This window comes from Colossoma macropomum, unplaced genomic scaffold, assembly GCF_904425465.1.
Source record: "Colossoma macropomum unplaced genomic scaffold, Colossoma_macropomum, whole genome shotgun sequence".
NCBI classification, from domain to species: Eukaryota; Metazoa; Chordata; class Actinopteri; order Characiformes; family Serrasalmidae; genus Colossoma; species Colossoma macropomum.
The window spans coordinates 35,941,423-35,952,264 of record NW_023494803.1 but is presented as its reverse complement, the minus strand read 5'-3'; the positions used below and the strand labels follow the sequence as shown (position 1 = coordinate 35,952,264).

Here is a 10,842-nt window from a genome sequence, read left to right as displayed (position 1 = left end):
AGGTGATTAAACCCTCACATGCATTCAGACACTCATTGTTTTTATGTAATGCCAGGACATTGGGTCATACACCCAATAATTCATGTATTCTCAAAAAAAACATGCATAATAGAGTTCTGTGCAGAAAAAAGTAGTGTTTTTTATTTCTATACGTTGTTGTCTTTCTTTTTTGTCTTTTTAAAGCTGTTTGAGACACTATGGTTCATTAGTGCTTCTCTCATGACAAATTATTCCAGGCTTACAAACCCTCAGACAGATTCCTGTAAATGTGCTCTTCACACATGCAGCACAAACACAGTGACAGATGGCATGAAAGTGTGCATCACACTTCCACATATATGCTACTACTTTGTGAAAGCTGTGGTGTTTGCGAGAGAGTGTGAATGTCTGTGAGGGTATGAATATCTACTGCTTTTGTCGAATTGTTTTGTAGGTTATATTGATTATTAAAATATAGAAGACAGATGTTCCTGTTTTCTCTTATTCAGTTGTCAAAGACAGTTTAGTGCGTTTTTCCTTTTTTTTAAGACTAAAAAATTAAACTTCAGACGCCCAAATTATATTACAGGTGGATATGATGCTACAGATTCAAATCAAACATACCAGCAGTAGAATCCATTTTATGGCTGTTTACTACGTATATTAGTAAGTTGTGTTTCAGCGCTTGCCCCACCTCACCACAGACTTCCTCTCTAGAGCCCTTACAAGTTGCCTTCTGCTTCCTCTAACTGGAATCTTCCGCTCTGACTGACAGACTGTAACAAAAGCTGATAAGCCGATAGCATCTCTTTAGATTGGATGTTGTAAGAAGGAGCGTAACTATGTGCTGTGGTTCGAAGTGTTTTTTGAAGAAGCTTTGAGGCATCTCCGGTAGGTGACATGCGCTAAAGAATGCAGTTAGTATATCTGTACTACTACATGCACTTTTAGTAGTGGTCTGCTTCCAGGTTTGCTTTTAGGATGCTGGACACATTAGGTGGTTAATGAAACAACCTTTTTTGAGCTGAATATGTGCTGGTAAAGCTGTTTAAGCCATATCTCTTAATAGTACGTAAAGCTTGCTAGCGCTTTTTCTCAGAGTCGAGTTCCAGTCAGCGGTTGTGTCAGTCTTTCTAATGATGTGAAGTAAGTGCCCACCATCTTATGACATCCTATTGACACTGCAAAGATGCGGTGAAGAGGTTCTTATTTGATGCATTGATAATGAAACACAAATGCAGATTTTTTGAAAGAAGTTTAAATAATTGGAATAAGTCTAGAATAAAACAATCTATATCTGTCTTTATTTATAATACAGTCCCATACAAATGCTTGAACACCACCAGTCAAATTACATTCTGTTGATTTTTGTAAATGTAAAATGGATTTGTAGAGTTTAACATATAGGAAATAAATAAAACACAATATGGTAAATGTGCCATAGCTTTTGCACAGGCCACGTTTTCTGTTTTGTTTATTTAATTCATGTTAAATTCAAAACAAATTCGAAATACAAAAATACAGCTATACACCCAATTTAACACAACAGTTGCTCAACATTCAAGAACTTAAATGTAAACTCACTCTAAATTCCTCAGATGTGTTTTATGAATGAGCTTTATTCTTTTGCAGAGCTGATGGAAATGCAGCCTCATTCGCATAATTTTTTGTGGCTTTTTGGTTGTTTGCTTGAATTATATTCCACAGCTAAATGGAAACCTGGCTAATGACACCATGAACAGAGCTGAAGCAGCCTGATGAAGTTACAGAGTTCTTGGAAAAGCCAACGTGATGCTAAGACATCTCACACTCACTCATTCATGCGCCCACAAACACTTGTGGCCAGGCTTGTTTGCTCAAGCCAGTGATGTTTCTGGCTTCGGTATATGCACTTTTACATTCAGTTACAGCAGTAGACATCAGCACCTCACAGCCTGACGAGGAAGAGAAGGACTGTTAACATGTTCATCTTTACAAATACATTTAGATTCAAATTTCAGATGTTTAGATATTTAAGAATGGGTTATCGTGAGAGGTATTTTGTTTTTAGGGCTGCACAACACTTTCCAATTGTTGTCACGATATTGTTCTGTATAATACTGAGGCTGAAATATGCAGATGAGCCCTCTGACCAATCACAGTGTTTTTTTACTGGGTGCTGTGAGCGTCTTGACCAATTATAGATCCAGATGAGTGTTTACATGAGAGAGATATTCAAGTAATCCAACTAAATTGTGGTCAAAAATAATGCAATTATTGTTGCTTTATTGATTCCATTAGTGTCCACTCTGTTTTTGATATATTACAAGGCATATTGCAGTCTGTAGTAGTGCTGGGCTGTAAGAGCTGATTGCGATTACTTAAGCTGACCGCAGTTATTTTCCACAGTCGCGCACAAAAAAATTTCGTCCAGTTTGGTTTGGTTTTGTTTTGTTTGAGGCAAGTGAATATAAATAAAAGAAAGCAGCAAATGCCTTTATTCAGACTCGTATTCGGTCCGTTGAAAACGGCAAAAGTTCTAAATCCTGAGTGCTGCTGTAACACTCTAGAGGGCCGCGGTGAGTAATTGTTTATTTGAACTCGTCTGTTTGGAGCTACTAACTGTCGACAGCTAGGGAACAACATAGATAGGAAACCACATCTTTAGCTTAAATTTCACAATCAAGACAGACAGACAAAACAGGGGTGACTGCAGTGCTTGTCATTTTCTGGGTGCTTCTGATTGGTTTGAAAAAAAAATAAGTAAATAAAAATAAATAAATAAATACTATATTTAATTTCTGGAAATGTGGTTTCAGTCTGGTTAATATTTGCAGCACTGTATCAGATTCCCTTTGGTGTCATTTTAAGAGAAACAGAACAGGACAAGCCGTTTCCAAAGCATGAGGAAGTCTGTGTTTGCTAATGTCTCTTCAGTTCATTAGAACTGGTGACCTGAATTGTGTTGTATACTTGCTTTCATTCCATAAATACTCATTGCCTTGAGCGTAGCAGTCACGCCTCTGTGGCTGCAGTTGCTAGCCAGTGCCTGTAGGGGTGCTGTGTGTTCCTGAGCAGGGCTTTGAGATGGGAGATCAGATGCACACTCCTAGCTGAGACTCCACTTAATGAAATCACTCCTGCTGAGCGCTCTTATTATACATCTAACAATGTGTGGCATGTTCCACACGCACAAAGCATGCTCCACAGGGAAATGTCTATTTATATACAACTCAAGCCCAATAAGTGTTCTTTTGTGAGTGTGTACATGTTCGAGAGAGAGAGGCGAACGTTGCGAGACGGCTTTGGTTCTTCTGCTTTAATGTGATTGCAAAGAGTTGTATTATTACGACAGTTATTTCTGTAAGGCCGAAAGTGAAAGCAGTATTGGATGCTGGTTTAAAGATAATTTTAATGCCTTGTCCCAGTTCTGAGAAAGTCTTAATCTTAGGCTTAATTGGTGTTATACTGACTGCAATGAGGATATTCAGTGCCTCTCCCCAAGTCCCTCATTTCGTTAAGCAAAAATGGGTTAATATGTGCGGTTTTAAAAGGGAAGTTCCACCGATTTCTCAAAATTTCTGCATAATTAAACCAATAGGATTAATGGTTTAGCATAAACAGTCATTTAGAATTGTTTGATCTAAAATGTTACTTTTTACACAGACTTGCCAAGTAGGAGTTGTGCACAGAGGTGGTGATGGGGACCAGACATCCGAAATATTTAACACCTTTAAAAGCTACATCACTGAAAGTTAATATACAAAGCGGTTATGAATAGGCTGACTGGTGGCTGAGGCAGTGTTTTACAGTACTTTTGAGAAAGTTTTGGCTGGAAATGTTTTTAAAAATCAGTTCAAGAGATGCATGTAAGGCAAAACAGTCCTCAAACATTTTACTGTCATCAACATTACATATAAAAGCTCAGAAGACACGAGGAGGTTCACTGTACATTTTGTTTAGTGAATAAATTATATGTATTTGCACTGTGGATATTAAAACCCCTGGTTCCCATCACCACCATTATAAAGAAATTGGTAAAAGAGTCAGTGAGTTTCTATATGATTTGCATCATATAGAATGATTTGTTGAGCTATATTATGCATAAATTTTGACAAATCAGGTGAAATGCCTTTTAATAGTAATGCTGAAAATGTGCTTGTAGCTTTATTCATGTAGTGCTTCTCATGCAAACCTTACATGCTGTAAAGACAATGAATTTGATATGAATTAGAATAAAAAAAGAATGTTTAAAAAGAAATGAAAAGAATTAAAAGTAGAAATTTGTGTTGCCAAAAAGCACTTAGAAATACCAACTAAGGTTGAGCTTGACAGAAATTAAGATATACAGAAATAAAATAAGTCAATATGAATAAATTAAATACATGCAGTCATTCACTCTGCACAACCTTACTGCATGCATAATGCTGCATGTGGAAAAGCTCTTTTCAAGTCACTTCCAGCAGTGAACTTCTGAAGCTTCTTAAGACATCTGAAATGCTTGAAATGCTTAGGATAGGACCCAACATAGTATATTAGCTCTTTCATTACCCCACTGCACTGCAGCACTTCATGTCACAGCACATGCATTTCCAGCTGAGAATGCATGAATAATCAGCCTGTTTTTCTTCCCTCTTTCCACAGATGTGTCATGTGTGGCAGAAGGCTCAGGTAAAGCTGTAGAGAATGGTCTACAGCATCCTCACCACAGCCACAGAGCAGTGCAGCACAGCAAGGTAAGAGTTAACTAAGCTTCACAGCCTCGTCATATCATACAGCTGGAGTTTCCAAACGGTCCAGAGATATTTAATTTCGTCCCCCGTGTGTCATACGCAATGACTGCACATTTAGATGAGAGGAGGTCTTGATTTGCTTTGTAGGGCAAAAAAAAGGAAAAAGCTTGTGGAGTCTATAAATAGAGCTGTCTTGTCTGTTTCTGATGCTAAATTCGGAGAGGCTTAAAAAAGGGTTTATTTTAAGAAAGAATAGCCTTTATCTTTGTATTGTGATGTAGTGGAATGAGTGAAATGATGAAAGAGCAAAATCATTTATTTTTAGTTTCTGAGATTAGGGTTAGGTGTAGGGTTAGGCTTAGTGAAATCTTATACAGCACTGTAAAAGTCAGAGACAACCCTTTCATTTGTTCAATTTCCAGTGAAAACTGCCATTAAGTACTTAAGTTATTCATTTTTTTATTGTTGGGGGGGGGGTGCAAAAAACACATGTAACAGAAAATTACACAAAAGCTTTAAAAATGAGATCTAATTTAATTTTGATTGTATTTAGTGTGCCCACGCTTTACCTTTATTGCAGCTTCCATTCCTTTCGAGAGGGAACGTTTTTCCACACCTCCAAATTTCAGTCTTAGAAGTCGATTGCATTTTCTGCTGCTCACAATCCGAGTTTCAGTCCATAAAACCTTCCTTCACACTTTACATGTCCAGTTTCAGGGTTTCTACTTTTTTGTCTAATCCCTTTTCGTCTTGACAGCTACACATCCTTTCAGACCCGTAGCGCTAAGTTGACCATCCTTCCACTGTGAGAAGACAAACACCTATGGATGTTTTCAGATCTGAAGCAGCTTGATTTTCTCCTTTCTCTCAAAGATGAAAGCCTGTTTATCTGATGGGAACAGTTTTGGTGTCTACCAGGTCTTGCATGGTTGTTAGGAGTCCCATTTTCTTAAATCTTATAAAATAATTTTTCAACTCCTGTTTTTTTCACTTATTTTCTTTTGACCTTCCCTTTCCTTATGCAAGTGCTTGTTCCCACACGTCATATGGAAGCAGCTGCAGTGTCACAGCCTGATTGGCATTATTAGTTAGCACTCAGTGATTACCCTCTTCATGGCTTTGTGGCCTTTCCCCTGCATGCTCATTACTGTCACCAGCAGAAGAGCATCTGCTCAGGCTGAGGGCGAAACACACGCTGGACCAGACGTGTTTGTCCCCTTGCTGTGGCGCAGATGCAGACGGGGAACTAACAGGCTAATGTTGGTGCTGGCTTTTGCACGCAGGGCTGAAATCCTCAGCCTTGTTGTCTAAAGCGGACAGGCTGAGGAGAAGTGGAGGGAAGTAAAAACAAGCGAGGGCTGAACATCATTGTATAATAGAATTAGTGGGAAAGTTCAGGCATTAGACTTTTCCCCCCCCCCTCAGGAGTCTCGCCAGCCTATGGGAAATGATGCTTGATGCTGCAAGAAGTTTCTATAATAGTACATAATTCTTGTCTGCTTCTCTACTTTGGTGCCTCTTTTTACCTTTTAAGCTCTCCACAGTGAGTATCAGCTGATGATTTTTAGCAAATTTTAGTTCTCGCTTTCTGTCTTGATTTTAGACTGCTGTTGATTTGATGTCATATATAGGGCACTCTTGATGTGTAAATGGATTAATTAAAGGCATTAGTTAGGATTTCAGAGTCACACTGCGCTGTCCTTGGCACAGCAGGACAGAATGGACATGAGAGGCATTAAAAACATGCATAAATTGTGACATATTTTAGCAAGTAGTATTATTCCAGTAGTTCTGGAACTGTTATGTATTTATTTTATACATTATGTTTAATTGAGGCTGCAGTTAGCTTTCTCAGTTTTGCTCATTTTACACCCTGAGTATTTATAAAATACTTTTATCTTCACAGATATTATTTATGATTCTTGTTTAATCCAGCTTTGCTCTGTGGGATCTCTCCACTGCCATCCTATTCTCGATCCCTGAGCAGAGAAGGTGGATTAGACAGAATAAACTCTTTCTGTCCACTCTGTTTGTCCACTGACAAGGACTAGTCCCTCTGTGTATTGTCCTGAATTGCATTATACTGCAGTACATCTCAATCAAATGCAGTGTCTATTAATGCGAACATCAGTTTTCTAGTAGACGCATGGTACTATTGGTATTCAGGGCTGTTCCTCTGCCTCAGATGTGCCTTGATCTGATTACTATCTTCACTGTCAGTATTTCACACTTGAAATGTTATTTTATGCCCCAAAGCAGAAGTGATGGAGAAAAGAAACGTGTATGATGTCATCAGCTGTGCTTGGCTGAAACTGATAGTGGAGTGCCTAGAAGCTCCTCGCTCCTCTCTCCTCGCTCTAGCCTTTAATCACACAATGCACGGTGGAGATTTACTTGTTTGGAACAGTGCTTGAACGTGTTGACATCACAAATTAGAATAATCACTATTGCTGCTTGATGGGGGAAGAAAGAGGATTTGATTGATAGAAAAATGTAAAACAGGGTGTTACCACAGGATGCTGTGAGAAGTGTTGGCACTTGCCCAGTAATCATGGATGTGCTCCTCTGTCTGCTGTTGCTGGTCCCTTCTTAATATAGATTCAGTCTGAGTGAGACCACAGTTAATATTTATTGAGTTGCGTGATGTTTTCAGTAATCGTCTGTATTTGTCCATATGAGTCTCAACAGTAATATTCAGCTGGCAGCAACAGGCCAGACTGCTTGTTATTAGAAATTGTTTAGTGGATTTTTTTCCCACCAGCACCATCCAAACAACATTTTACCCTATTTGAGTTGTTAGTAGCTTTTGAAAAATGAAATGCCATTCCAGTTTAGAGTCAAAGTTTTAATCTATTTAAATGAAATGATGTCTGTAGGAATGAGTGAACACTTTAGTTTCTGAATATCTTATTATTGCCATTTGCAGCCTACAACCACTGTGCAGGGGAAATTATTTCAAGTAGCCATTTACACATTTTAAAACTTAGTCACCCTAAAATCAAATAGGTGGTTTGAGACGTCAATTATATGTCTGCCAAATTGATGGCCTGACGTTAAATATGTCAGTTTAACTAACTGTCACTTCATGAAAGCACAAACCACAAACATTTTGTTTTGCATCCTCAATTACGTTGTTTTCAACTCCGTAAATTCCTGGACACGCTGTCCTTTCTCTGTCTTTTCCCAGTCATCAGTTGGATACACACGTTCCATGTTCTCCATTCATCTTGATGACATTATCTAGGTAGCTACTTTTAAAGTGTGTTTACATGTGCTGGGTAGTCTTTGGGAAAGTCATTCCTGCCAAGATTTCCAAGATGTTCCAATACCAGTGAGAATATTACAATATATTAGATTGTTATACGCAAAGGTGGTGTTTTCTCACATCCTTCTTACTTAGACTGACAAAGATTACTGTAAATCAGGGATGCTTAGTCCTAGTCCTGGAGATCTACCTCCCCACAGAGTTTAGCTCCAACCGAAATCTAGCACACCTGATCCAGGGCTTTCCGAAGGCTTTCAGGGGCATCTGAACATTAGAGCCAGGTGTGTTGTATCTGAACTCTCTGGGGTGGTAGATCTCCAGGACCAGGACTGCGCACCCCTGCCTTAGATCATCACACATTTTCTGGGGACGCTGTCACCATGGTAAGGTGTGCTAGTTCCTATAGGCTGCTTACCTGGATAGTGAGTAGTAGAACTTGACTGTGGTAAAGAAAACAAAGTTCAGAACAGTGAAAAACAAGAAAACCAAAATCTTCAGCCATTTGCTCGAAACATCTACTCCTAGTACTGTGAAAGTTAGGACTCTGGTTTGGTGTCAAATACCTGGTCTTGGTTTGCCAGTTGAATGGGAGTCAAACAATCATATGTTGTGTTTTAATATTCAAAAATATTGTTCCTCTTTTTATAGGTGCTAAAATGAAATTCTAGCTATGCCACTTCTTTGAACACAGAAGGATCCTTAACTAACTAGTAGTGACTCAACATCAACCTAAACACCCCAGAGGGCCACCAACACTGTTACTGTTAGAACAACAGAATCAGAAACTTAAAATGTGAAAGGCAGTTGCATCAGTCAGTTTGTCTGGTCTCGAACACCTTTCTATCTCAGTTTCTGTGTAGTAACGTTGCCTCGTATACTAACTGATCATCCTCGGTTCATCCTTTACAGTAGCATTTCTTTTACCCCAAGAAGCCAGTCTTGACCCCCATTTTTTATAGGTACTTAAAAAAATGTTCATTGGATAATAAATCTTCGTTTGCTCTTAACTGGAGACAAATGCTCCCCAACTTGAGTTAAAATACCCTCTGAATGGTCCAATTGCCACATGGTTTACCAGAGTAAGCTCCTTTGCCACGTCCATATCTTAACTCCTAGCAGATTCTTGGGCCATACCTCTTTGAGGTTAATGGTACCCCAGTCGAATAAGTAGTCGTAAAATATGCAGTCAAACCTTCATTCATGCTGAAAGCAGCAAGAATATTACGTCTGCCTTAACCTTCAATTAAGACACAGTCAAATATGTTGAAATAGTGACCACTGGCTGTCAAAATTGGAAAATTGGAAGGCGCCCCTGTCAGACCCCCAGACCTGTGCCCTTCAGTGTAGACCTAGGGGGATGGGAATGGCTAAGCCGGTCAGTCAACATATGGCCATGAGCCGGCTAATAATCTGGGCTTACTCACTGGGCTAGCCTCAGTCTGAGCAGAGCAGTCCTTTGCAGAGCCCGACGCAGACATAGAGCTGTCGAAGATTTGTATCAAACACCACCACGGACACCCATGGGCCCAGGCCAGTTCCGATGGCCGAGCAGACTGAGCACGATGCCAGGCCATGCATTTATCTCTCCGCTCTCATCGAGGTCTTCCTCCGCGAGCACTCGCCAGCTGAAGCCCTCTGGTCATTCCTGGCCATGTGCTGGTTCTGGCCTGAGTGTATGGAGGAAGGCAAGGACATTTTCCTGAGCTCCACCTTGCTTGCGTTGCGCCGACTAGTCCAGGACAAGCTGGCCTGCCTGCTGGAAGACATGGCTGCCTGCATGGCCTGCCAGAAAGCAGCTGAGGGATCAGTGCTCCTGGTAACCTGCTTGGCTTACTTACTAATTCCTTTGGGTGTGACGTTGGAGGAATGCTGGTGTTTCCATAGCCATACTATGACAGGAATTAAGCATATTGACAGTTGTGTTAACAAAACACAATTTTATTGATTTTTATACTATTTGAAAATGCCAGCTGCCATTTGAGTTCAAATTTAATGATAAATGATAGATGATAGAATGACAGATAGAAATGATCTATAATTACTCAGAGCAATGACTTTTGTTAACTTGAAGTTTTTTCCTTTCATGTTGTTCTAACAGTGACATGATTAAGGCTCGTCCACTTTGTGGATGCTCTTCTTAACTGTTCAACAGTGTAGGATACCTGTATTACATATGATCACTATTCAAATGTGTGTGTGATCTCATTTCTGGTGAAGCTGAACACTTCATGTAATTTGTGTTGGACACAGCTGCCGCTTAACAAATTTGTTTTGGCTGATTGTCCAGTGCCGTCTGCATATAGCATAGAATTGCATGTTACAGTCTATCTCTCTCAATAGATAAGACGAGGGTTTGCCCTGACATGCTTTGCTGGGTATTCCATTCATGATTGTGTTTACCATAGCATTGAACTTGGTGAAGGCTTTGGTTCCCTCTACCTTGTAGATTAGTCAGACTGGCTTTTAATACAAGGGGACTGCATCACTAAAACATATATACCAAAAGTCCTCAGAGAGCCAAAGTAATAATATTTGTTTAAAGTGAACACTGGCGCCTATAATGGGAAGTGCATTGTAGCTTGTGTGGCTCTGTGCGTTGATTTATGGGCTTGTGTCTGTATTTATTGAGCTTTAAAAAGAAGATGGCAGCGTGGCACAATAGCCCTCACCTCAGGGATGAATCACAATGTGTCAGAGCTTTTACTGCTGCATGACGGGACGTTTTCCTCTGAGCAATGGGCACAGCTCACACCAGGGACATCCCATATTTTACCTGGGCATCTCTGGGACATTTTTTTCCCCCCTGCTCCTCTAATGCACTTGGGATAGCAATTTACAAGAACATCTGTTGGAGATTATTTGCCTGGATTTCTGTTTGTAGTGCCA

At 39.8% G+C, this 10,842-nt stretch overlaps 1 protein-coding gene across 5 annotated transcripts in view; it reads left to right on the top strand.

Moving 5' to 3' along the window:
- The window catches only part of tiam2a (TIAM Rac1 associated GEF 2a), an 89,529-nt gene that overhangs the window by 56,183 nt on the left and 22,504 nt on the right, over positions 1 to 10,842 (top strand). For all 5 annotated transcript variants that reach the window (XM_036592693.1, XM_036592688.1, XM_036592690.1 and 2 more), the window contains 2 exons: positions 1 to 2; positions 4,603 to 4,694. The exon at positions 1 to 2 is cut by the window's left edge and continues 223 nt beyond it. In XM_036592693.1, coding sequence (XP_036448586.1) covers positions 1 to 2; positions 4,603 to 4,694 — 94 coding nt within the window. The remainder of the gene's footprint in view (positions 3 to 4,602; positions 4,695 to 10,842) is intronic.